The sequence below is a fragment of the Cinclus cinclus genome, chromosome 3 (genome assembly GCF_963662255.1).
Source record: "Cinclus cinclus chromosome 3, bCinCin1.1, whole genome shotgun sequence".
NCBI lineage: Eukaryota > Metazoa > Chordata > Aves > Passeriformes > Cinclidae > Cinclus > Cinclus cinclus.
In genome coordinates this window covers 115279163-115306866 of record NC_085048.1, presented here as the reverse complement: position 1 = coordinate 115306866, position 27704 = coordinate 115279163, and the positions used below count along the sequence as shown (strand labels likewise).

The following is a 27704-nucleotide window of genomic DNA, read 5'->3' as shown; positions in this document are numbered from 1 at the left end:
AAAGCGACCGGCGCAGCACCACTGCCAAAACCCCTCCCCTCCGAATCCACGGAGAGAAATCCGAGCTCACCGAGTTCGGAGGAAAAGCGGGCTGGAAACATTTTGAAATCCACCCGCCCCCTTCCCACGCGCAGCCCCGCGGGGGCGGGCCCGCGCCCGGACCCTGCGCAGCCGCTCCGGGCGGGATCGCTGCCGCTGCCCGGCTCCGGGTCGGTGCCTGGGTGCCGGGTCCTGGCCCCGCAGCGCCGTGCTCGGGGCCCTCCGGTCACTCCTGTCTCCGGCCGTGAGGCTTCTGCCCGCTTCCCCTCGTCCTTCGGCGGCCTCGGGGCGGGAGGGCCCTCGCTGGGCCCGGCAGCGGCGGGGCTGTGCGAGTGCGGCCCGGCCCGGGGCAGCCCTGCCGCGCTTTTGCCTTTCCCCGTATTGCCACTGCCCCGAGCTCTGGCTGCTCCTGGGCCGCTGTTGCAGCGGTATTTCCCCGTGGAAGGTGGTGAGGGGTTGGCGCAGCAGCCGTGGCCGGGCCTGCGTTCTCCTGGCTCGCAGCGTGCCCTGTGTCACTCGCCGCGCTTCACTGCCGAGGGAGTGGTTTTTGAAATAACGCGTGAATGCTGCCTGCAGGAAAAGGGGAAGGAAACGAGGCCGGGAGGAAGAGAACCCCGCTCACCTGCTGAGCTGGTAAGGCCAGTGCCTCACGCCCTCCTGTATCCATGACATCCTGCAGCAGCGCTGCCAGCCGGGCAAAGCCTGTGCAGGACGGGCCTTTGGGGCATTCCTGGTAGTGCTGCAGTGCCACCGGGTGAGGGTGGCCCGGAAAAACATCCAGTTTCTGCCTGGAAGTATGTCTGTCCGGATTGCTCACTGAAAATAATAGAGGTGATGGCAAAGGAAACAATATTTGGGTTTAGTGAGCCTGTGTTGTACCCTACAGGGGGGGTTTTGTGGCCCTCCTAAAACACATTTCCTGGTTGAGGTTTGACAGAACACGGTGTTGGCATCAAGACATCCACTGCTAGATAAACCTGTTGGGGAAAAAACTGCTCTCCACAGGTGAGAGGGAAGGTTGCCAGCTTCTCTGCTTGATGGGTTTTGAATAAACAGCCTATCTGGCAGCTTACTGTAAAGAAAATTTTGCCTTTGCTTGTAGGATGTACCAGCCCCTTTCCTGGAGGGCTGCCATAAGGTTTGAGGGCACAGCTTTCTGATTCCTAGAAAAAAAAAAACTTTTTCTCTGTAAAAGGAAGGGCACAACAGTGATACATGTGGTGACTGGCTGTTGACATTGGCTAGCATATGCTCTTTGAAAGGTCACCCTGTCCATTTGCCAGATCAGCTGGTGCAAAGCATCTAACTGACCTGTTTGTTTCATTCCAGCAGTCTGGGGTTTACAAACCATGAAGGAAGAATAAGGGAATCCTGAAGCAGCAACAGACTGTTTGCTCCTGGATTTTGTCCAAGAGGACTGTTTGCACATCAGTGCTCTCTCTTACCAGGTATAGCACAGAGGTAATAGTGAATCTCTTTAATTTGTCTCAAGGCCCAAGGCTGAACCTTTTCTCATAAACACCACGAGTTGTGGTCTCACCATCAGTTTTGGAGGTAGGACTAAAGGGAGCTAATCCAGAGGAAAACTATTTTTTTTCTTAGTACTTTGTTTTATCTAAGCCTGATCAAAGCATGGTTGCACATGTTGTTAGTCCTGTTGTGGCAGAACAAGGAAGGGGAGCAGCACAGGCAGCTGGCAAAGACATCCAGGGCTGCTTCAGCTCCCATCAGTAACAGCCTTAAGCTGCTGTGGTATCACACCAGCAGCTCCTATTGCTGTAATTTGCTATTTGCCATTGGAGGGATAGAATTCATTGGGCTTGTGCTGTGAGTTTTTGGGGTTTTTCCAGACCAATGACAGGAGTAGGTAGTTGAGTTCTCTAAAATACTATTCTCCTTTAAGATTAGCATACATTATAAACACAATAGTCGAAGAAAGTTTTCCTTCTGTGTTCCTTGTGCACAGATAATTTCTATTTTGGAGTATGAAGAGCAGTAGAGGAGAAGTTCCTTCTGTTGGGGGAAGATGGTCGTGTACTTTATTTTGGTTTTAACCTCACACTGCATTTTTCCTGGACTTTTTCTGTGAGTGCACAGACCTTTTCCCTCCAAGGCAAGGCAACTGCACTTCTCTGATATGACAGCCATCATCTCCCTTCTCTTTGTTAATGAGTTGGCCAGCATTTTGTCAAGGTCAGAGGTGTATCTTCACTGAAAGTTTACTCAGCACAGAAGCACCTGAGAAATTACATTATTTTTTAAAAAAATATGCCTGGGTGTATTTGTTTTTCAGTACTAATGCATTCTGGGAATTTCCTTGTCCACTGTGGCTGTCACATTCCTTACTGATAATACCCACAAGACAAGAATTTGTTGTCTTCATTTTATAGAAAATAGGATAAATGTGAGCCTGCAAGGTTGCAGACCATTGCCTGACCACCGGATCTGGTTCCTGGGTCTTGTCATGCTTACCCCACCAAGTTTTTCTGATTTCACTGCTCTTCTGCCCCAGACAGTTGTGTGACTGTGCTTGGAGCTCCTGGACTGGAACATTTCAGATCCATCCTCTCCAAAAGAGTTGCCCATTCACTGTAACCCTTGGTGTGGAGCTGGGTGGCATCAGCCCTGACCTCTTCTTCACCCATCTGTTCTTTCCCTCTGTGGTGGTGGACTGGTTGAGGAAGCTTGATAAAAAGGTGTTGGGATGAGGGGATGCTTCAACCAAGGCTTCCCAAAGTGTTGTGCACCGGTTATGTAACACAGCTGCCCTGATGTCTCCATGCCAGCAAATCTATGCCATCCCTCTGAGATTGAGGTTGCCAAGTTTTAAGATGCTTTTTCTTTCTGCTAGTGAACATAAGCCAGGAGGGATGGGTTTAACCTGAGACTTGCAGCAGCATCAGTGGAAAGGGACCCTGTAGAACGTGTTTCCTTTTAAATGGCACACACAGGATACCCTGAAGGGAATATGCTCCATGGCTTCCTAGTTTTGGGGCCTGAGGCTGTATTTCTGGGAAGTTTCTAGGAAAACCAGATTTACTGTGGTCTCCTAGTTACCCTACTTAAAGCTGAGGGCTGTTATTTATGGTCTTGCTGTTGTTCCTCCTTTACATCTTTAAATTTGCTTTTATTTTCTTAATGAAGTATGATTATACTAGAACAGCTTCTGTCATCTCATAAAGCAGTACAAAAGTGCCAGATCATTTGTGTTGAATTCTGCTTAGATTTTTCATGCTCTAAAAACCCAGCTGAGTCCCATTTCTGTCTGCAGTGGGAGACCATGGAAGAGAAGGAGACGTCACCGAGTCATACCTCAGAGAGCAGCATATTGGACCTTCCCTCTGTTTATGACCTAGCAGAGCAGTTTCTGCCTCCACACAGCTCTGAAAACAGCGAGGAGCTTTATCCTTCTGGGAATATTTTTCCCTCTCCACCCACAGGTAACAGTTTCTGCTTCTCCACATGCTCTTTGTTTAGCCAGTGCTTCATCTACGTAGGCAGTGTGTTGTTTGACTGAGTCACTGCAGTCTGGTACTGGTGCACCTGCCTGTCATAAAACACAATTTTACCAGAACTGCAGTCTGCTCCAGCTGGACAGATGGGACACAGGAGAGAAGCTCAGAGGATGCTGTCAGCTGCTAATGTTCTGCAGTACTCTTCATGTTTAATGTGTTCTCAGGAGGACAACTAATAGAGTAGTCCTTCTGACATCAGGAGTAAACACTGTCTCAAATTACCACAGTCAGTAGCAAGAGTTTTGAAACTTTTCCTTAGGTTTTTCATTTGCTCATCACGAGCTCAGGATGTGGCCTTGTTACTCCATTACTTTAATAATAATAGTAATAGTAACAACTGAGTCTTTGCTTGTGCTAATGACAATAGTATGGTGAGGATTGCTTCAGTTCAACTCTTGTGAGAGAGCAGTTTCTTCACTTGAAAGAGGACTGGCTTCTGCAGAAGTAGCATTTTAGGTCAGCCACTACTCCAGGTTCTTGGAAGTGATGGTATAAATCATATATCTGAGAAGATAAGGGGCAGCTGGCAAGAAATGTGAAATCAAGAAGTCCTGGCCCAGTGGCACTTCTTGCCATGTATTCATGCTGGAATGAAGGTTCTAGTTGGAATGAAGGTTCTAGTAATTATATTTAATGCTGGGGGAGAAATAAGTTCTGCTCAACAAATAATGTATGGAGAGGATTTGTCAAGACACCTGAGCAGGTGAAACGTCACTGACAACATTTCTAGTTGCTTTAGAGTCTTAAGTAGTGTAAAAGTAGGGTTTGGTTCCTCTTCTTACTCTAAAGTGGTTTTCTCTGACCTGCTTCCAAGAAATTACCTTGAAATTCAATAGGTAAGTTCCTTTCAGTGGGAATTTCACTATTTTCTTGCTAAATAGGTGAGCAGTGGGATCTACCAACTGATCTCACTCAGATGATGTTGACTGCCTGTGCAGTTGACTTCAGCTCTAGGTTTGGTACATCCATAACTGTAGTGGAATATGCCAACAGTAGAGACCAAGCCTTGCTTTGGCTTTTCACACAGACCAGTCACGTGTCTTATGTTAATAATGATGGTAGTCTTCTGTTAACCTCTGCTTTAAACCACAACATGTTTCACATTCCATGGTCCACGTTGCACTAGAGCAATAGCACGTCTGGTTTGGGGTTTTGCTTTATTTTTGTGTGTAAGAGTAGCGAGCAGCACTGCAAGGAATGTCCTGAGCCAGCCTTTTCCACTGTCATGGGAGAGCTCCTCTGATAGTGAGACAGGCTGGAAGGCATTTGTCTACTCAGATTTCACAAGCCCTGTGCCATAGGTATGAAGCAGCCCTGGGAGCTGTGAGGCAGTTCCTGGGTCGTGTTGCTCAAACACCATTTAGTGTGGCTCAGGGCAACTGGCCTTGATTGCTGTGTTGAATGGGACACATGGAATAACTGCATGACCACTTGGCAGTCCCAGGAGCGTCTGAGGCTTAGTGGGAGCGACGTGTGCGGAAATGACAGTGCTGGGGAAGTGTTTGTGGTGCCTGTGTGGAGTAGGCAGCTGAAGCTCAGCACCAAGGTATGCTGAGAGGCCACATCCTACCTCCTGGCTGTCCCCAGCACCCCCTGGTGCCACTGTGGATTCCAGGTGTGCTGAGGAGGGCAGATGAGGCCCGTGAGCCCTCCCCTGCATTGCTTATGGCAGAGACTGCTCACAGCTGAAACCACTTAGCAGTAACTGTGGGATGCTCCCTGTGATCCTTGAGTGAAATAATCCAAGTGTCACAGGATAACCAATTCATGCTCAGAACATGTTGGTTCTTTTCTCCTCATAACAGCATCAAACCAATATACATACCCACTTAATTTCTCTTTTGATGCAACTTCAACGTTCCAACCCATTGAATTTGGTCACTGTGGCAGAAGAGACGGGAAATTGGTTTTAGAAACAGTCTGCCCGTGTCAGATATTCTTGGAAAAGCAGGTTCTGTCAAATGTATCCTGGGAAAGGGAGCTTTGCTTTGCTCGTTTGTTTTGTCACAAGACACTGAGAACTACTGCTGTGGCACTGTGTAAGCCAGAAGAATGGGAGTGGCTGTGGGTTGCACCCCCACAGTTTGACCATCAGATTGGATCCTGGGGCTTGGGCAGGATGGATGAGGATCTTCCTTAGTGATTCAAAAGCATTTCCAAAAGGCTGATAGGTCTCTGGGAATGTGGCAGCTTCCTTAGGAATGAAACAGACTGGCAGGACAGGCTGTGTTTTCTGCTCTCTGCTGCATGAACTGGCCTGAGACTGACTGAAGTACCTCACCATCCGTGCCTCAGGAGGTGGAAATGGTCATGGGGTATTCCTACTGCCTGAGGCACCAGTAACAGGTTTTATTACTCTAGAGAGACTCCATCACTTTTAATAGCAGAAGACAGTACTCATTAGCCATGAATACAGGGCCTTCTGAAAGCAGGCATCCCCAGGCAAGAAAATACTAGCCCTGTTGGAATATTACTAAATCTCTTAAATTGTTTGTAAATTATTGGTTTTATGATTTGTATGGAAATGAGTGTTCTGCTCTTGCAACAGGCATTCATATCTTTAGCTTATTGTCATAGTGAGTTCGAGTGTCTTAAGTGATAATAGATGGAGAAAATTAAATGGGATCAGTAAACTCTTTCATATGCTTCGGGGTTTTTTTTGTCCCATTGTGGCAGATAACTTTAAAAAAAATGATTGTTTATATTTTTTTAATCTGCGTCACTCAGTTGCTCAATATACCAGGAAGACCTTACCACTTCCTCTGGATTAAGAAAAGCTGCCAGCTAAAGTTCTTACTTGGCAGGCAGCACTCAAGTGTGTGTGTGGGAAAGCCTTAAATTATTTGGTTTAATATTTCATAGGAAGCTAATCAAGGTGGTTTCCAAATAAATAAATAACTGTCAGTGTGACTTTTCATGTAGGGCACTGAATCCAGAGAGTACCAGAGACAGGGGAAAAATACTATTTACCTGGAAAAATTGCAACCTAAGAAGGTGTTAGAGAGTAAACCACAGATGTACTTTACAGTCTGGTAGAGCACAGGGTTCTGGGCTCTGCCCATGCTCTGTGGTCAGGCAGAACTGGATTTATCTGTGCAGCCCTGGAGAAACTCTAAATTTGGAAGCAGCATTTGAGAGTTTAAGCTGTGGAATGATGCTTGGGAGACTGCTTGTCTGAAGCATGGGCAAAGCTCAGTCCCATCTCCTTTCATGGCCCTTCCCAGAGCTTGTGTTCTTGGGCAGATGGGTCTCCCTGTTTATCCTGTAGCCTCTGCCTTCATTGCTTTTTGTCTGTGATGAAAAGCATTACAGAGAAATGGAAAAGCTGTATTCTTAGGAGAGTGGATGGGGTCACCCAGTGGAAGAAAATGGTGTGTCACAGGAACAGCGAAAATAAGGCTGATGTTAGGAGAGAGAGGATGACAGAGTTTCTCTGGGCTTGAAGAGACCTGCAAGTATCTAAAAGCTGACTGGCTTTTTCAAAAGAAGCCAAATTATTTAAAGCCACCTTGGGAGGATAGAGGTGTTCAACTTTTAGTTGCCTCTCCAAAACTGCTAATTTTGTTCCTGCAGTTTGTTTCAAGTTTGAGCTCAGGTTTACCTTTAGTTATTTTCCACGGGCTTCCCTGACATCTGTAGTGCAACCAAAGTCCCAGGCTGCTCCTGGCTGTGCTTACTATTCCTGACTGATCCTTAGTGTTGGTACACAATGAGAAGTCAGCTCAGGGAACTGGTCCAGCTTTCTGGGCAGCTGTGTGAATATTTGTGTGGATGAAGTGGGGACAGCTCCTCTTCCTGGCAGCAGCACAGGTACAGCCAAGATCCAGCGCTCTGCAACATGTCCTGGCTTTCATATGGGGTTACAGCCTTTCCAGGATGGTGCTTTCTGAAAAATGTAGTGTTGGACTATTAATTTCTTCTCCCTTGAGGGTGGTAGCCAGGCTGTAGGTTCTCTCAGGTCAGTTGTGGGGTGCTGTAGGCTTTCTTCAAAAGCATTCCATTTTGGAAGTCGTGAGAGCTTGGGGGAAATGGGACAGACCATTTCACTGGAGACTCTCTGGCTCAGGCACATCAGTGAGCCTGGCCTGTGGCACTGCTGTTGTACTTTCCACTCAAATCAGGGGGACCTCTGGTCAGAAGGTTATCCCAGTTTAAAAGGCATGGTTTTTGGACTGTTCCAGTTGCTTTCTGGGTTTTCAGCCAAACAAGCTACTATGTTAAAGCAGAGATTTTTCAACTTGTTAACACAGCTCAATTGGGATTCCTCTGGAAAAAAATTGCTGCCTATTCCCAGTGAACTTACGTGCCCAGTTTTGTGCATCACTGTGCCTTTTATTAGCAACCGAGGAGTGGTGCTGATGTTGGTGCATGTGTTCTGACTTGTCCTTAAATGCTCTCTCCTCTCTACCATATCCTCTGGCCTGTCAAGTGTTACTTAATCTGTTTTGCAGAAATGGGTTTGTGTTTACTGAAGAAGTCTAGCATGACTTGTGCTTTTCCTGTCCAGGAGTTAGTTGTTCACAAGTGCTGACGTGGAGGCTGAAATTGAAAGGAGTGTGTTTTGTCACATCAGCAGCAGCCTTTCAGGGCTGGCTCTCTGGTGGATGCTGGGAGGTCCAGTTCAGCCCAGAACTCAGTGCTCACTACTTGGTGTAGAAATTACAGCTTGGCTGTCTGAGCTGCCACTGCTGCCAGAAGTTGCCACATTTCCAAAAAGGCTTTTTTTTTTTTTTTTTTTTTTTTTTTTTTTTTTTTTTTGTCTGGCTAAAGACTTTTGTATATAGTCTCTTCAAGAGGTATGTGTAACTTTGTTAATCTAAAATGTGTGATATTTTAAATCACTTTCAGACTGAGCTGAAGCTGAGCTAGAAAGGGCTCATAAGTGTACTCCAGGTTAGATACTTCTGATAGTCTCCTTTGCCTAAAAGATATATATCACACTGAGAATATTTTACTTTTTGGTTTGCTCTGAAGGTGAAGGAAAAGATGCTGTTCAAAGGTGCTTCGTGATGTGAAGAGTCTTCTTTGACTGCAGGAAGTTAACGTGTAAACCCACTTCAGTTTGAGCTGTGGTCCCAAACAACAGAACTAATTATTATTAACCATAGAACAACAGAATTAATTATTTTTTTTCCAGCTAGTTGCGTTGGTTTGGAAGTGGTGAAGCACAGTGCTTGCCTTGGCCTTGATGGAGGAGCACAGTCCCTGTTTGGGGAATTGGTGGATTTTTTTACTGGTTTTGGTTTGTTTCCTGCTGCCCTCTAGTGCTCAATGTTACCCATTTCTGATTCCACCAGCCTGGCAGGCTTAAAACTTCGGAGGGCTGGAGAGTTTTTTAGGTGATGGTTTTTAATCAAGTACACTCTCAAGTACGACCAAAATGCTAGAATTTTCTTAGATTCTAGTCTTACCAAGAGGAAAAAGAAAGGCAAAATGTTTCAACGCTGTTAATTTTGTATAGATGGTGTGAACAGTGGACTTGAAAGTTTTGCAGCTCCACTGAAGTTACAGGCAGGCTCTCCAGTGGGTGACTCCATGGCTCTGGTGAGTTTGGGATCATGAACCCTCCAAGCATCTCTTTGTGGCCCAGTTGTGTTGAGTACTGGATGAAAAAGCAAGGTGGAATTTATGCCAGCTGGCATAAAAAGGAAAGTTCCTTCACACAGGGAAACTGCACAGCACACAAAAGAGAGCACTGGGCACCACTGGATCACTGTAGGTCTTAGATCTTGTAAATTAATTTTCCATGTACTATGTAAAGCATCCAGCCAGAAATAAATCCTAGAACAGAAAAAGGCAATGCTTTATTCTTCACAGTCTGAGGAAGAAAACTGGTCCTTTTTGAGGATAACTAGAGCACTATGCATGCATCAGTAAAGGAAAAAATGGAGACATGTGCCTTGCCTTTTAGACTCTAATGCTTCAGAGTATCTCTGTGTTCTATGAAAGTGAACAGTTTGTATTAAACCATTAATAATTAGAAATCAGCTACAGAGAAGATGCTTCAGTAACAGATACAAGGAGTTGTACTACTGCACTGAAGTTGTCTGATCAGATTCTGTGTTTCTCTGCATGAAGGGGAGCTTGGGAGTTTGTCTCTTGAGGAGGAGAATTTGTTTTGCTTCTTATTACACTGCTCTGATTTTGATTGGTAATAAATTAATTTAATTTCCCCAAGCTGAATCTGCCATTCGGTGAGTGATCTCTCCCTGTCCTTGTTTCAGCTCATGAACCTTTTGCTGTATTTCATCACCCCTGTCCAGTTGTGGAGGGGAGTGTGGCTTTGGGGACATCCAGCCACGGTCACACCTGTCAGGTGTGTAGAGCTCTGTCTGCCTTCTGGTGGGACTGGGAGCTTTTAGCATCACCTTGTTCTGCTGCTGTGGTGTCAGAACCCCAGTGGGTCATTTCTTCCTTACCTTTATCTAAAGTGTCATTCAAGCCTGGACTTTTAATTCTCTCATCACAGCTATCAGTGTTTGTCCATTGCTGTGACCTAATCCAATTCAGACTGCAGTAATGTCACTATGGCAATTGTTCCAAGGTAGCTGTGAGGCAGCTTTGTGTAAATGTTTGTGTAAATGTTGTTTTATCTTACCAGGCCAGTGCTGTTTTATCTTAACCATGAGCATTAATCATTTAAATGAAAAGGAATTAAATTCTGTAAGTAAATGTCAAGAATTCATTCAATGGGCAAGAATGGACAAGAGTTTGTTAAATTCTTTATGAATTATTTTTAATCCTCTGAAGTGCAGATGTGGAGTCGTTTGAGATGGAAAGTTATAATTGGGAACAGAAGCTGTTCAAATATGGGTTTTATAGGGGAATAACAAATTCAGCCATCATTTGCAACCACTGTGATGCCATTAAATATTATGGGGACAAAGAACAATTTCTAAGCTAGTGAAAGAAGGCCTCAGGAGTTCTTCCTGACCAAGACAGACTGATATCAGGCTGGGATGGGGATGTCTTTGGGAAACCAGGTGCTGCTGGCTCTGTGAAGCTGCAAAATCCAATGCAGATGTAGCTGAAAAGCTGCTCCTTGCTTGGGTTCCTCCTTAATGGGTGCTTCCCTGGGCTTCCCCATTCTGTAAATATTTATCACATATGTAGGCAAAGTTTCTTCTGTGCTTGAAGGTGCTTTTCTAGTCCTACTCAGGCTTTTCAAAGCAACAATCTCTGTTCTTTGCCCCTGGAAGTCATCAGTGGAGGGGCGTCTATCCTGGAGGAGCTGGATATTGGCACTCAGCAGATGCTGGTGTAGGCAGCAGGGTGGTTATTGAATAGTCACCTGCAAAACAAAGCTTCACTAAGGATGGCTGTCTTCACTTCATCGAGCTCCTATTTGAAACAGATTTGCCTGTAAATTGTCTCTAGTTGGGCCCCAGAATTTTCAGTGAAAGACTGTGCTAAAAGGTCTGTGTGGCACTGGGTAGCCAGCACTGGAGCCATGGCATAGGGCAACATTTCAGCAAGTGGGTAGCATTCCTTGTTAGTCCCTCAAGTGCATGACTCCAGAATGCACTAATGGCTATGATTGCAGTTTCACACACTGGGGTTGGTGGCCTTCCATTTTTCTGTGAATGGCTGCAGGGGATATACTGAGTGCTGCAAGCCAGAGCTCTGGCTTATTACAGACAGGCAGATCAGAAATTCTTATTTCCCTGGGACAGTTATTTTAGTGCAAAGATGGAGTGGAAATTCCTCAAGTTCCATTATTTTCTGAAAGAGCTAAATGCCTTGTTTAGACTCACCTGGGCCATCTTGCCCAGGGACTGCTTTTACCATCTGCTTCTTGCTCAGGTTCTGGCCTTGAGCCATTTCCTTCTCACAATCAGATTTGGAAGCATAGGCTGATCTTGTAGAGATCCTCATCTGCTTCACTGCCCAGCTCAGCTCCCTTTAGCATTATTGTGGCTCTGTGCAAAGGTGCTGAAGTGCCAGTAGAAAGGATATGGGTTGAATGAAAGTGCAGCATTCAGCAAAGGGAAAGAGGAAATTAAGCTGTCAGGTTGAGGAGAGATCATAAATGCTGTGCAGGAGGGGTTATGTTGTTGAATCACTAAGTTTTGGTTAGCTATGTCATTATTTTGAAGCTCAGGAGCCGTAGGAACAATCCCTTATGTAACTTTGGGGCTGGAAAGATATGGGAAGATGGATGGGAATGACATCTCCGTTGATGCAGAGAATATTCTGCATGTGTGTGAACTCTTTACCCACCCCCTTGGGTTACCATATTAACTTCAATACATTTCCTCTTTTTCAGGCAAGTGATTGTTTTATATGCTGAATTCCAAGATAGCCTTCTATAGATTCTTCTAACCATTGAGAAGTGACTCCTGATAAGTATATTTGTGTTGTATTGTGTCCAAGTATCCATAAAGTATTTAATCAGGCAGTGTGCAGAGTGCTGGGAGAATCTCCCCTGCTTTCCTGCTGTAGTGGTGAATTTGTTATGCACTTGTGTTGAACAAGGAGTCAGATTTCAATGTATATGTGAACAGTCAGTGCTCAATGTTTGAAATGTTGAAAGGCAAAGAAGTTCACTTTACTACTGTGGAGAAAAAGGTTTGGTTTCCTTAAAAAAATTAAAAACCACAACAAACAAACAAACAAAAAAACCCTTTAGGATGTGTTTTTAGCTTTAAAACCGTGCAAGAAGTTTGCATTGAAAGAATGACAGACATGAGTTACACAAGGGAGAAAGACCACAGAGGAGAATGGGAACACAAAGGGATTGGACTTTGGCTCCTGTAGAGTCTCCAGGTTAGACTTTTCTCATTTTTCTTTCTGCTTTTAGAAAGAAAAGCATCTTTTGTAGGAAACAATTTCAGTGAAACTCACAATTTTCCTTAACAGCTGGAGAAGAGAAGCTACAAAGCAAATCCTGAGGCCTGTAATTCAGGGTAGTCATTTTTCTAACAAGTGCTCCAGTAATGCAGTAATAGCAGTTGTGAAAGATTCTCATGTGTGCATTAATTGTTCTGTTTACTTTGAAAGGCAAGAACTGCTGTGCAGCTGAAATCCTCCACAAAATGCTTCATTTTTTCCCAGGGAGAAAGGTAATTACATACCATGAATCCTTAGTAATTGAAATAACTGTGGAAAGCTGCCAAGGGCTGTTGCCATTCTTGTTACCTGGACAATTGTTCATGGCATCATTCTATCAATTTTAAATTTTGTGTGGAGCTCCCAAGATGTTGGCTCCTTTCTTGTGTAGTAGATTTGCTCTTTGCAGCTTGGTATTAAGGTTTTGTTGTAGTGCAGGTGATGCAAGAATGACCCAAGATCATTGGGTGTCTGTACTGAGCAGCCAGCAATTGGCAAAACACGGAATGCCTGTGACAACATCGTTATGTAAAACCAGCATTGCCCTTCCCTGCTGTCTGCAGAGCCTGCCTTGGTGTCTCAGCTCCATCACTTAGGTGTGGGTGGTGAAGATCTGTGAAAGTGCCTTAAAAATGGCAGTCTAAATAATGGGGGATGTCAGGCTGGGGCAGAAGAAAAGGGCAAATTGGCTTGGGAATGCCGTGTTGAGGCCAGCCTGTGCCAGCCCTCTGGGATATTTCTTTGGTACACAGTGCTGTGAGGTCACCCAATTAGCATCAGTACTTGGGGGGGAAAAAAGTACACTTGGTTTGGCCTGAAATGTGCAGCTGTACTCGAGGCAGAGAGCCCAGGTAAATGATGGTAAGGGGCTCCCAATAAACTCTAAGCTTCACATATTTGTTCAGATAATCTGGGACGTCTCACCTCCAGTCCAGTTGTGAGTGGTGTTTGTGGATTAGAGGGTGATTTGATGCTCTGCTTGATTGACAATAATACACATAAATAAGGAGTGTCACTCTTCAGGTCTCTTTAAAACCTCTTGTTTCTGTAACTCTGTTAGTAAGATTTCTACTCTTTTTTTTTTTCTTTTTTCCTGGTCTGATTCTAAATGTAGGGGTTTTGTCTTGTAGCTTATCAGATTCACCTGTCCTGATACACAAAACACCTTGGGGGACCCTAATTTTGGGCACCAGTGATCAAATATGCATGGCCTGACTTTTATTTTTACTGGGAAGCTTCCCTTACGTTTAGATCTCAGTCATTCAAATGTTTTTTCAGATGTAGCCTGTGACTGTGTGGTAGAAAAATCATCTGGAGTTTATTGGACCCAGAAGGCCCTGCACTGGGAGTTGCTAAAATGCTGCAACAGAAAGCAAGATACATCTGCCCTGATTGCTGTGGTCCCTTATTGCCTCTGAATTTATTCCCTGAATTTGAAGCTTCTTTAGGAGCTGCTGTGAACTGGCAACAGAAAAACACATTTCAGGGAATCCTCTGTGCCTAGTGGCAGGGAGGAGAACAAAATAAAGTTATACTGATGTTATTTAAATGAGAAGCTGTGCTCCCAGGATGCTGCTTAGTGTATAGGCCAGACTTGCTGCTGTGGAAGGATGCAGATTGATCCTGCCCAGTTTTGCCATGGCAGGTTTGGAGTGAGCTGAGCAGGAGGCTGTGGGCAGGATGCCTTTGTTCCGTGTGCCTGGGTGGAGCTCAGGTGGATGCAGTGCCTGGAGTGCTGCAGGGGATGCTCCATGGCTGTGTTGAGGGTGTAGGACTTAGCAGTTCTGCCTGCCATCAGCCTCTTCTGGCTGCTGGGCCTTTCTCCCTGCAGTGACAGGGCTTGGATTAATGCCAGGGTTGTGGGGGGTCATTGTGGAGCTTTCCCTGGATTTGTGTGCAGTTATTTGGTCCCTGCCTTTACATTCACGTGCCACTCTCAATGTTTCCTGGCTTCCCCTCTGTAACATCTGGCTTGTACCACGCCACATGGATTGAGCCCTGTTGAAGTGTTCCTAAAGCCTCACAGTTCAGACTCCTATCACCTGTGGCATATGGCACTGAATTTCAATTAGATCCCCGTCTTAATTCAGGCCTCATTTTTCTTCTCTCTCTCTGGTTTACTTCACTGAGCTCACTGGTGTGCAACTGATGAGGCTGCAGCATAAAAAATAGTGAGTCATAGCCCCTTAGTAGCAGACTGCAAGTATAAAATACAGCACACATCATGATCCACAATATTTTTTTAAACAAAACAACACAGGCCAGTGATTCAGCATCAGTGTGGGTTGCAGTACACGAAGGTTTGTCCTGGAGCCCTCCTGCTTTCCGATTTCTTAATTTTATGAGTTTTAACAACCTCCCATCCCACTGCCCTTCCTTCTTTGTGTTGTGTGCTGTAGATCCCATAGTAGCTGGGCCTCATATGCGTGCACATCTCTGTGCCTGTGAAATCTCCTCCCAGACAGATGGAATGCTGTCAGGATGAGCACTGCTACTGCCTCTTCCAGCAGGCCTCCATGCTAAGGGTTTCTCTGTGAAGGGTGGCAGGCAGCTGGTTATTTATTGCTGCAATAAGCACTGGCAAGCAAATGACAATATTTTGTGCTGTGTGGTGCTTGCTGTTCTTTTCAGCCTGCCGAGGGATTTCTGGCTGTGCTCTGTTTGTGCTCACTCTGGATAGAGGTGGAAGCAAGTGAGGGTTTGAGTTCTGCAAGTTCACTGTGTTTTATAAAGGTAGCACTGCCTATGTCAGAGAGATTATTTTACTCCAAAAGTTACTTGGGTTTTTGAAGAAGGTATTTGCATTCCTGTGTTCCATAAGTGCCTACAGACTGTTTTGTCCAGCTCTAAGTAATAAAATGATGCATGTTAGTACTAAAGGAGGCCCCAGCTTTGTACAGGCTGCGGTGCCTGACAGGAAAAATTTGGGTGGTTTGTGTGTGTGGCTTTTTTAGTTGTTGTTGGGTTTTCTTGTTTGTTTGCTTGTTGAGGTTTTTGATTTCTTAATCTGAAAATAGGAGACAAAAATAACCAGAAAGACTAACTATGGGAAAACAGACATGTATACTATATTATCTTCTAGATGAATGGAGGCTTTAGTACTGTCATAGTGGTCTGTTTTAATATGTGTATTTCTGTCTCAAAGAATGGAGAAGAATGAACCTTTTTTGCTATTTTAAAAATTAAATTTAAACCAGTAATGATTTCAAGAGAAATCTGAATGTTGGTTCTGTGTCTGTTGGATGCAAAGGAACGGCAGTAGAATCAGTATCAGTCACTTCTTACACAGCAGTTAATTAGATTAAAAATTAAATTAATTAAAATAATTTTGTAATTAAGTTATAAAACTCAGTACAACAGGAAATCATTGAGGCAAAATGCTTTGCAGTGAAGGAAAGAGGACTATGCACTGATTTGGGTAGTAAGAGCAAGCTCAGTCAGTAAGTAGTTCTTGCTGATACAAATGTTTCTGAGCTACTGAATTCCTCTGATGGTGTTTCAAGTCTTTTGTTACTCGAGTGTCAGGCACACTCACATATCCCCACCAAGTGTCCACCTGGAACTGACCACAGGTGGAGGGGGACATAGCAGACTGGAGACTGATGTAATCCTGCCTGGCAGCTCCTTCCTTTCCCCTTTAGAAAAGAGTGTTCCTGTTCTGCAGGTGGCAAAGCTGATACCAATGCTGTCATAGCTACAGCTCTTGCCTTCACTAGGCTGTACCTCTTAAGCCCTGTTACTTGAAAATAAATCCTTGGATAAGATGCCCAGAATCAGGAGCAGGACTAGAAAATCAGACAAGGCAGAGTTGAAGGAGGGGACAAACTTTTTGGGGTCCACAGCATAGGCTGTATTTGTGTATGTGTAAATTTTACAGTGGTATTTTACTTTATTCATGAATAACCCACACATAGATAAACTAAAACCACAGTAACTTGTACAGAACTAAGGAATACTCATCCTTAATAGGCTGACCCAATGCCTAGCCCAGGTCCTTCTGTACTACTAATAGTACAAAGTTACTTTGAATTCAGTTACTTAAGCAGTTATTGTCTGTTTAGTTTGCAAAGAAATGTATCATCTCTACTTCTGGTCATGGTGCTATGCAAGTGGGATCTGTTCCATTGCCATTCAGTAGCCATTTTTTGAAAGGATGAGCATTCTGCTGAAGTGCTGAATTGAAGCAGAACCTGATTTACAGAGCTACCATCTGCAATCCCAGCTGAATTTAACATTGCTCTACATTGCTTCTTCTCTGCATGTCTAATGAGGTTATTCCTAGGTTAATTTTTCTCCTGACGCAGTCTTAATTAAAATATAATGAAGGCAGCAGAAGTTGCAAAGTAAAATAACTTGAGAAGATCCATTTTGTGCTGCACCAGTGCTTTGTGGTAGGATGTTTGTTATAGCTGCTAATTATTGTTTTGTATGAGGCACTTGCCCAGTAGCATTTGTGTGTGCGTGAATCATCTGCAGAGCCTGTGACAGCATTTCAGAAGTGAAGTTAACTCCAGTGGCTGAGACACTGAGTTTGTGCCAGTGCATTTTTAATTGCTTGGGTTGGATTGAGTGGAAGGAAATATTAGGATTCTTAAGCCAAGCAATCTTGGAATATAAAGGGGTAATATGTTTGCATTAAGAAATCTCCTATTGTTATTGGCTTTCAACAACCTCCTGATAGTTAATGGAGACAGTGATTTATTTCTCACTCTAGCTGGGATTTTTTTGATTTTGAAGAATCGTTCTTTTGCAGAAGATTAAAGCAAAAATTAGGTCGGTGGTTGGATACGATATTCAGAATGAAAGCATCATGCTCCATAATTGGCAACTGTGAGCTGCAAACCCACCAGGGTGAGTTAGACTGTGGTGAAAGAGGGTGATCATGTGTTGTTGGTGAGATTCCTCATGCTGAAAACAAAATGCTGGGTTTGCCTGTGCTATTCCCACACACTGCACAAAATAGTCAAGCACCTAAATTCTTCAGGACTTCTCTGTTATTAACAATACCTGGCATTGAAATATTTGTAGATGAACCTTTGGTTATGGATTAATTGACTGCTATCTCTACAGCTGCTGGAGAGTTAGAATGAGGGGATATAAAACCTAATGGTATCTTTCAGGCAATAATCTGTCTTTTAAAAGTACATGTGGCTGGTTTAAATACTTCAGTCTAATAACCTTCTTTGTTACATCCTTTGCCAAAATCTTTCTCCCCCTGTCACAGAACAAAGTCACTGTGCTGCCACTGCCCAACTGTGTGTTGAAGTGTGGAAGCCTTTGCTTTCTGGAGTTACACTGATGGTTTCCCCTCTCTTGATCCTGCTGTCAAGTAAACAAACAAATCAGTTTCACCACTTCTTAATATGATTTCAGAAGGAAATCCTTCAGAGAGGATCTGGCAAGAGCCTCTCACTTATTGACTGCAACCAGAATTTGCCTTTCCAAAATGGCACTAGATGAATGTGTAGGGATCAAACTGAGCAAAATGCTCTTGCAGCAAAGCCATGGAAAGAAACACATTATTTCATGGCTCTACTATTGGAGCTAGAGCCAAATTTGGCCTCCTTAGAAATACTACAATTCTATGTGCCACCAGATTCTGCTCATCTTGGTTCCTGTGGGCTCTTGGAGCACGAGTGATCTCAAAACCGTGGGGCTGTCAAATCTGAGGGAAGACAGGAGGCTTTCTTTGGTTTAGCAACCTCATTGAAGGTATTTACTTGAACCTTCCAAGCTTTTTGAAGCCCTGCCAGGCAATAGCTGGGCCCTCCCTTTCTCCTCACCTCTCAAAGAGACCTCTGTAGCTTTTCTCAGCCAGTAAGTTACTAGATTACTAGATTGCTGCGGCAGTCTGGTTCCCTCACTTGATTATTGCATGAGAAAACAATCAGGCTTTGCTGCTGTTTTGGAAGCTGTTACATCTGGTAGTGTGTCTTGGGTTTTCCTTTTGCAAAACACTGTTGATTGCCAGTTTGAAAACAGTTATTTCTGGGACCAGTGCGTTCCTGTGGATTTTACTTTTCTTCAGGACACCATTGTATCCCTGATTGCTCTTGCTGCAGTGACAAATGAAACAACAGAAGTGACTATGCTTATTTAACTCTTGGTTTGTCTTTTCCTGTAACACTTTGCCCCAAACCATCCTTGTTCTTCCTCTGTGAGTGTTTGTGGGAACATCTCTGGTCTCATTAACATTCACGTGAGTATTCCCTAAAGCTCAGTCCAATCTTTTATTCCCATCCCTGTCCAAAATGTGCTTTGATGCACATTAAGTCCTGCTTAAAGGCAAAGAACTAAGACAAAGGCAGTGCAGTAAACCACCTGTTACACCTTAGCTTTGCAAGAGTTGGGGAGTGCATGTGCATCCAAAGGAGCTGCAATTTGTATGGCTTCTTATTCTCTGGATAGCTCCTGAAATCCTACTGCTCAGGGCCCATCCACTTGATGCAAAGGATATAGTTCATTCAGGGGATTATTGGAATAAATAAAACCTAAGGCACTTTTTCTGTCTCTACTGAGCTCCAGACATTAAATGCACTGCAGATGAGGGCTGCTGGAGGTGTGTGGGGATGGATGCTTGGGAAAGAGTTGAAGCCTTGCTCTAGTCAGCAGTGATCTAAGAAACAGATGGAGATGTTGGCATCTCTTGCTAAACACTTCTTTCAAGTCTGAGGATTTAGAGTATTTCAGAATATTGTTACCTGGATGTCCTGCTCTTGGGGTAATACTGCAAAATGAAACAGCACATTATCTGTAAGAGAGTATTTTATTGAAATACTTCATAGCTTGTTTCCTAGCAAGAAACTTTTCAAATATTCTCTCTTTCATATGTGCTCAGTAATCTGTTAATCTTTTTTCATAATATTTTTAATATTTTTACAAAACTGGGGAGTGTTCGGGTTGTTTTTTTTTTTTAAAGGAAATTAAATTCTGTTTTCAGCTAGGGGCTTTTCATTAGACTTAGTCTGTAGCATGTGTCTCTACCATCAGTATCAGCCTGATACTGGCCTATAATTGACTTTTGCATTCTGTCTGAGCAGAGTTCACCTCAAAACCCGAGATCTGAGGGAAAAAGTAATTTGTACAGATGCTCTTCATAAAACAAAGACAGATTAAATCTGGAGCTGTCACAGAATTGCTTTTACAGATGCATCTGCTGCAAAATAATTACCTCTCTTGAGCCCAGTAAGTTAATCAATGTATTTTGTTTGTGTCTGCAGTGAAAACAATTAAAAGCTCATTTCCTGGTTTTTAGGTAAACCTACAGATTGTCTGATTTTTAGGGGTAATTAGATTTATTTGGATGTTTATCACAGTCCAAAGTGTTCCTGTTTGACAACTAGCTGTCTGTAATATAATTTACTTGTAGCCAGGATGTAATTTCTTTTCAGTCACTTATTTTCCTTGGGATTGTTTTTACTAAAGAGTTCAAAATCCTTTTATCGCCTCTCATGGCAATTGCATTTAAAAAGCTTAGAGCTCTTTATGCAATCATAAGAAATGGAATTGTTTGTATTTATTTCACGTTTCCTTTAAATTAATTTTTTGCAACATGAAAAATTCTCTGCTGTAGTTGAGAAAATAAGCACTGTTCACTCAAAGGCAGTCAGATGTGTGCACCAAGGGCACGTAGGTAGAGAGGGACCCCGCTGAGATGGACAGTGGGTGTTAGAAAGCAGCCACTGACCCTGGCACGTAATTCCTCTCTGCAAGATAGCAAATGATGCCTTTCTCCCTGCTTTGCACCATTCCTGCTCCACCAGGACACACCACTCCTTTGCTGCCTTCAGATTGACTCTGCTGCCTGTAATGTCTGTTTTGTTGACCATGAGCAGATTTAAACAACTTTTACTGTGCCTTCTTTTCCTCATGGCTTGCCAGGAGCATGAATTGTTGAGCCGAAGGTCGGGGGGAAAAAAAGGCTCCAAACCCCAAAAAACCCTGTAGTAAATGGTAGTGACAGTAGACTCTTAAAATAAAGAAGTGACAAGGCCACACCCCACGATTAACCTTGCATCCCTTCTTTAGGATGGCTTCACTTTGCTCTTTGTGCTCAGCTTGTGATTTAGATTTTGGCATTAGATCACAAGTGCTATATCAGTAAAATATACTTTTTGTCTCCACCTCTGTGTGAATACCTTAATCTCTGAACTGTGTCAAGGCTGTGCTGCAGCAGACTGGCCTCTAATTGTTTTGTTACAAAGAAACAGTGACAGTATCTGCAGAGAGAGCACTAAGCCTCTGTGCAGGCAGATATATTTGTTTTATTTTAATTCTCAGTGGACCTTTATTTTATCCTTATTCAGTTGCTTACTCAAGGGCACCACTTTTTTTGGTGTGTGTCCTTAATGCATTAAACATTTTTTCCAGCTCAAGGAAGCATCAGATATATTTTCCATTGTCTTAAGAGTCACGACTAAACTTCAGCAGTGAATGTGGCCAAGGGGAAGTGGAAGAATGTGGAAGTGGGAAGTGGATTTGTTTGTAGAGCGGAGGGAATAAAAAACTCCTGTGCTGTAAACATAGAGGTTTTAAAACCTCTAAAGCTGAGGGATCTCCTGAATGTCAATTTTATTTTCTGACAGCTGTTCCTGACTTAGTGTAATTAATGGGAAATGCACATTGATAACTTTTTTTGTAATTTAATAATGTTCAAGTCCACATCAATTTTGAATATGAGCATTTTCTGGTGCACTCTTGTATGTGCAGCTACACCTTCTTTAAGAGGCTCAGGTGTCTACTCTGTGCAGAAGTGTCCTCTTGCAAAGGTGCTGAGGCTTTCAGATGGCTTGTGAGGAAATGAAAGAGATTCAAGTAGCAAGGTTGTCAAGGTAGTGGAATGCAAATTAACTACTTACATCCTCACATTGCCCACATGTGATCTAAAAAAGCCCTGTTAAGTAGCCTTTGAAGACAAATCCCAAAGCTTGAGCTGAAAAGGTTCACTGAAGGCTTTCTTTCAGAATTCCATTTTATTTAGAAGTAGATGTATTTCCTACAATCACAGAATCCAGTCTGTTTGAATTACACACTCTTTAGGCCTTTCAGAACAAAATTCTTGAGCTGATCATGAACTTCTTGGGATTTAAAAAAACATTAAAAGAAAATTACCCCAGGATATGATCTAAATTATGTGGGCAGTCAAATCCCACCCACCAACCAGTGTCAAATAAGAACCAGGAGACTTGAGCTTGTTCTGGAACACAGCTGTCAGGAGTATCTCCAGCTCAGATGTAGGAATGGCCCAGTGGTAAACTTTCCTTTTTATTTGAAAAATAGAATCTACCTTCACTGTTAAGGATCTGGTTTATATCATGCACGTATCATACTTACACAGTTTTATCATTGAATGAAAGTGTAAATTTTTACATATTCATTATGTTAAATAGTTGTTTTTTCCTCTGAATAGGCAACTGGCCATATTAATACTATTAATTATGTTTGTATTAATGTTTACCAGGAGTGCTAATCAGTATCATTAATTCACTGACATTTTTAAATGTGGTTGCACCTGTGTTCTCATCCAGATGACTGTAGAGCAATGGGAATTGCTAAATGCCCCAATTACATTGGTTGCTTCACATTTTAAAAAAGAGCTGTGCAGTTTAGGGAGTCTGATCAATAAACTGCAAATTCTGAACTTGCTGGTGTTTCCTCATATCTGCTTCTGTACTCTCTCTAGCCCCTACTCAGAACAAATTCTAAACTCAAGCATTATTAATCTCCCTGCTCTGTAAAAGTCATACAAAGACTCCCACATCACCTTGAAAAATAGTTGGAGAGTGGTTCCTTACTATTTGTAAATGATCAAAATATTTATACCTGCAAATACCAGATGGGTTAAGGTTTTAAAAGTTTTCTCTCTTTCCCTACCTTACTACTTACGTGATTATTTTTGAATGAGGTAGGTATTTTCCACTAGGTAATCTTATGGTGCGAGGTAGATGAAAAATGTTTCATTTAATAAAGGAACAGTGGAGTTGCCTTAACTTACTGTGGTTTATCTGTCCTTTTATTCACTTGATTTTGCAGGAATTAATTATTTCTTTTTGTTCACGAGCATTTGGTTTCAGTAACTCTGACTAACCACAGTTCGTAAGTAGTTGAAGGAGTTGCAAAAAAGCTTTAAGAAAGTGCTTCACACACAGTACCAGGCTCTTTACAGATGAAATGTGTGCAGCCTCCCAGGAGAGCCATCCTGGTGCTGTGTGATAATCATGTCAGATGGACAACATGAATTTTGGTTTATTTTGTTTGCTTTGTAAACAGGATTTCAGCTCTCGCTTGCCTTCATAGTTTACCCGGAGCTGTGTCCACAATTGATTCAAGTGAAATGTTTGATCTGGGGCAGAATCCTTGGGTGCACCCAGATGTGCTCATGGCTAAAAAATTCTCATAAAAAGCAGAACTGATAGGCTGTAGAGCCAGGTAAAAGGATGTAAACCAGTCTGGAGTGACTGAAATGTTTTGCTGTTTGCCCTTTGAGGGCCAGGCTGGGAAATGCCTGCAATGCCAAGCCTTGCTTGTGACTGGCTGGGAGGAAGATGGGGATGAAGACTTGCTTGCTCAGTGTTTTTTCTTCTTTATAGCTTTTAAAGTCATACTCCTTGTCAAGGACCTTCTCCTTTCTGCTCTGTACTTCAGGTTTTCTCAGTCCATTCAGAAGCACAGAGACTATCACAGATGTGGCACATCCTAGAAAAGGTTGGGTAGGCAAGTCCAGCCCTGGGGCCTGAGGATTCACTCCCAATATCCTTCTTACATTACAACCATTTCCAATTTCAGTTTTTAATTGCTTGGTTTATTAGCCACAGAGCAATTCCTGCAGAAAGCTGCTTGATTAAATGGCAAAATAATTCTGTTCAAAGCCCAATTTTCTCTCAAGCTAGTTCTGATGGAAGAGATTTTCCACAATTCCCAAAACAGCACGTAGATAATTAAGCAAAAGCCCATGTGTTTCTCAAGCCTCCAACATTTGTGAATAGTCTATAAATGTGCCTATTGCTCTAGTCCAGTTTCTGTTCATTACTTGATTTTTAGTAATACTGCAGCAAAACTAGATGGCTCAAATATTTATTCAATATATATCTTTAAAGTAGCAAGCCAAAATGTCACAGACTAGCGATGAGAAAATGTCTCCCAAGTTATTAAATTTGTATATCTTGTTTGCTTTTCATTGTAGTCTGTACAGTTTGTGATTTCTGTCTCTTGAAAATTTCCTTGATGACTGTTTGATGTATCTGACACTGATTTTTTTCAGTGTCAGGCTATTTCATTTATTACCCTGCAGAAAGCTGATAGGTGGAGATTGGTATCTTGCTTCCATTCTTATTTTTGAGTCTGCTTTTTTCATTTCTAATCAGTGTCTGGTGCACAAGCTCCCACTGGCAGTGCAGAAGAAGGAGGCCCCAAGCTGTGTGATCTCACAGCCCCCATGGCTGGAGAGGATGTGGTTCTGCTCTTTTCTGTGCCAAGGCACTGGAGGCTGGTACCTCTCTGCCCAGCCACATCAGGCCTGCAAGGAGACTGGGAAGATGCTTCATTCTGCCTTCAGATTTTCACCAGAGTATCAGTAGTTTTCTTTACCTTTGTACCTGCTATTTGCTTGTGCTTTTCGAGATTATTTCTTTGTTGTTTTTATTTTTCTATTCCCGCTTCTAAAAGAAGAGCAAGCCTTTCTGTTTTTGTCTGAGGTGCAGCATATTTTCAGGGGCGTGACACAGACAAGAAGCAGGGTTTCAAAGCCATCTTATTGCAAGTAAATTCAGGAAAGCATCTCTGCAAATACTCCTCTTTTGTTCTTTGTGAAAGATCAATCCTGACTGGAGGTAAAGACCTTTGATCTGAAGAGGTACAGACTGCACACTTTCAGCTGTTTCACTCCCATCTAGAGGGAGTCAGTCCATCTGTAAGCATCTCTTGCAGTATGGCCACACTCGTGCTTCTGGCCTTAGACAAAAATGAAAGGTCAGGATCTTAAAATCTGATAAACTCAAGGTACGCTCTTGTTCTTCTGCTGTAGAACTTGCGGTGATCTGCTGAAGAATTAGTAAAGTTAAGGCTTACATGGCATTGTTTTCCACAGAGCTAAAATCTCTGTGGCTTCTTTTTAATTTGGTAAGAGCATCTGTGTATTCAGCACTCCTGAAAATCAATGCACCGATCTAAGATCTGAACCTAATTGTAAGTTGGTACAAAGTTGGACAAATTCACACAAATGCACCTAGGAGAGATACAAGTCTGTAGGTTGGAGGGGTAAAAAAATTGAGAGGAAATTGTATTTAACTGAGTTTTCACCTTTCTCTGCCTTATTTCACTCAGTTTCCTACCTCTTTTCATTTTTGGAATGTTTTCCCTTCCCCACAACAGCTATTTTACAATAGTTCATCTGTGGTACCCAGGCATCAAACCCACATCAGGATTCAGGTCTCCCAAGTGCAGGACTTCCCATGAAGACGAGTAATGACAATATTACAGGCCATAACTCTTTTGTTCTCAGAAGTATTTTCAAGTACTATAATTTCACCTGCAAGTCAAGAGGGATGCTTGAAAAATACCTTGATTTGCAGTATTTTCTTGACCAAGAAACTGCATTTCTGCTTGTGATTAATCAAGTCACTGGTGTCCACAGGTGTGTTTGTGGGTGTTAAGAATAATGAGTTGGACTTTCAAGTGCTAGAATGGCAAGGGAAGGCAGAGTACACTGAACAGCCCCTCACCACATTTCCTTTTCCAAGTTCACACAACCTGTAAATAAAGCAAATATTTTGCTAAGTTTTATATAATATGTCAGTCTTCTAGTCTGTTCTTATTATTAAAGAAACACTGTCATGGCAGGCTCTTCCCCTTGTATTTTAGCTGTATGAATAGCATCATTTCCTGTTTTTCCAGGCAAACGGTCATAAACATCACTCTCCAAGGAGATGCAGAAGGTAGAATTTTTGTAAACTGATGTTGGGATTTGAGCAGTTTATCTCCAGTGAGAGCTGTCTGCTTATTCTTGCCAGAGGTATTAACTGAAGATTATTGGTCCTCTTGATTGCTGAAAATGTGTAACTGAATGAGAGACAAATTATTTAGTATATAAAGAAAGGATATTGGGCTTTGTGTTTTCTTTTCAATAATTGCAGATAGAGTGATACTTCCTCAATAATACTTGTAATCTAGGGCTGTTTCCTGTCATTGCCAGTGGCCATTACTGAGTATTTCAGAATAAGTGGCAGTTTCCCTCTTTTTATGTCAGCCTCATCCTCAAAATGTTGTTTACAGTATTCAGTGTACTGCCTGGTGAGCCCCATTCTTTCCTCTATAAAAGGTTTTGTTAAAGCCCTGAAAAATGGGATTTAATAACTCTCCCAGACTTTTTTTTGCTAGTCTTGTGTATGATCACAAATTCTCATCCAGATAGATTTTCAAGTCCACTTTTAATTTCAGCTCACAACTTCATCAATTCTGAATGACTAGCTACATCAGCAAAATGTGTGAAAAGTTCAGTATCTTTCCTTTCTGAACCTTGCCAGAAACAGAAAGGATTTCTCCCTGCTTGTCTTTTACCTTAGAGCCATGAAGAACATTTTCTTCAGAACTTCTTCCTCTCTAGGAGAGGTATCCTTGGATGACTTGGGTTCCCAAGGGTCTTTCTCAGTTCTTGGCTGAAGAGGTGGGCATAGAAAATCCTTTTCTGAATTCTGGAGTTTCATTCCTCTTAGTAGAATAGGGTTCCTTAGGAAATGCTTCTGGGGTCAGAAAGCTAGCAGTTCAGAAAGAGCTAACTCTACAGAATCAGCTGGGGGAAAAATTGAGAATAGACAAGACTGGAATTGACAGTTTCTAGGCTGGAAAAAATATAAATGGAAATAACTATAATTTGCTTCAGCCGTGCAATGTAACTAAAGTGAGGAAGCTTCTTCAGGCACCATAAAACATAGATTTCCTCCATAAAATTTTTACAAATCTTAAACAGTGAAAATCAGGTAGGCAGGATTGTTTCTCACCTGTTTCAAGCACCAGACTTTTATTCTGAAATAGGATGAGCTTAAAGGCAAATACCATCTGGAGCTAAATTAGAGCCTTCCATGTATAAAAAAATCCAATACTGCAAGTCACAGATGAAAAGAAGATAAAAAATTATCATTTTACTGAAATATCCTCCTGTTCACAGGAAGACCTTAGTCAAATCTGATTCAAATGGTGAGTCTTCCCTGTGGGCAGAGCAGTGCTGTGGTCGTGGTGATCAGGGGCTTGACATGGGTGGACAGTTCTGATTTTCACCAGCAGAGAAGGCAGAGGCTTGGCTTGGGGATGCTTGTGTTGGATCCTGTGTGTCAGAGCTCCACAGCCCATTGAGATGTTTGGCTCTGGGGAAGGAAGGAGAAGGTGCTCCAGAGCAGCACTGTCTGTGCACGTGAGCTTGCATGCTGCTGTTCTTACAGGCACTTCCCTGTGCTCTCCTAATTCCTAATTAGAAGCTGAGCAATTAGCTCAAGAAGCCTTATCAGAGTTTCCTCTGGGAAATTGGTGCCTTTAGTGTTACACAGACACGGTGAGTCAGGCTGAGTTCCCAAGACTTTGTATAGAACAGGAAAGCAGCAGATAATTGCAGTTTAATAAAGCCCCTTGATGTCCTCATCTGCTGGATAATAACTTCAATTGACAGTTGATGTTTTCAGCTGTGTGAGTTTTTAAAAATTGTTATTTCTATTTCAAAGAAGGCTTACCCTAAATAATAGAATCTTTAACCTTAGATCTTAAGCAGTGTTTGAGACAAATGGGGATGCTTTAGGGTTTGTTTTTTTACTGGCTCGATAATCGTGTAAGTTAAACCACTTTAAGTATACCTCATCGAAGAATTCTTAAATTTGCAATTTGTATTTTTAGAATGATGATGAGCTCCAAGGGAAGGAGTGAAATATTTGTGAAAATAAAATCTCGGGCACCCCAGTGTTACATTGCTGCCCATCCCTTCGAAGACACCTGCGATCTTTGCAATGACAGAAGTCCCTGTATGCTGTTGCACTCAGAGCAGCTGTTCACAGAAGTTACATCCAAAGCCCATTGCTCTGTGGCCTGGCTGAGGATGTATCATCCTTCTCGGGCTCTTGGGGCACAGCTGTAAGTGATGGTGTTTATGATCTGCTCCTGCTTCTGCCCATACCTGTTGCCCTGGCCTGTGGGATCTGGTTGCTTAGAAACAGATCTGTGAAGTGGCAGTGGTGTTTATCTCTTGGCCTTCAGCAGATCAGGAGTGTTAATTTGTAGTTCATATTGTAGCTGACTTCCTCTGTGGTTTATTAAATGCCGTGTGTTTAACCAGTGTGTTCT

The 27704-nt window shown here is 42.8% G+C and overlaps 1 protein-coding gene across 1 annotated transcript in view; it reads left to right on the top strand.

Annotated features, from left to right (window-relative positions):
• The window catches only part of SHLD1 (shieldin complex subunit 1), a 59344-nt gene that overhangs the window by 25923 nt on the left and 5717 nt on the right, over positions 1-27704 (top strand). Inside the window, exons 3-4 of the mRNA XM_062490663.1 lie at positions 1372-1487; positions 3311-3479. Of these exons, the coding sequence (XP_062346647.1) occupies positions 3320-3479 (160 nt within the window). The 5' untranslated portion in view covers positions 1372-1487; positions 3311-3319. The remainder of the gene's footprint in view (positions 1-1371; positions 1488-3310; positions 3480-27704) is intronic.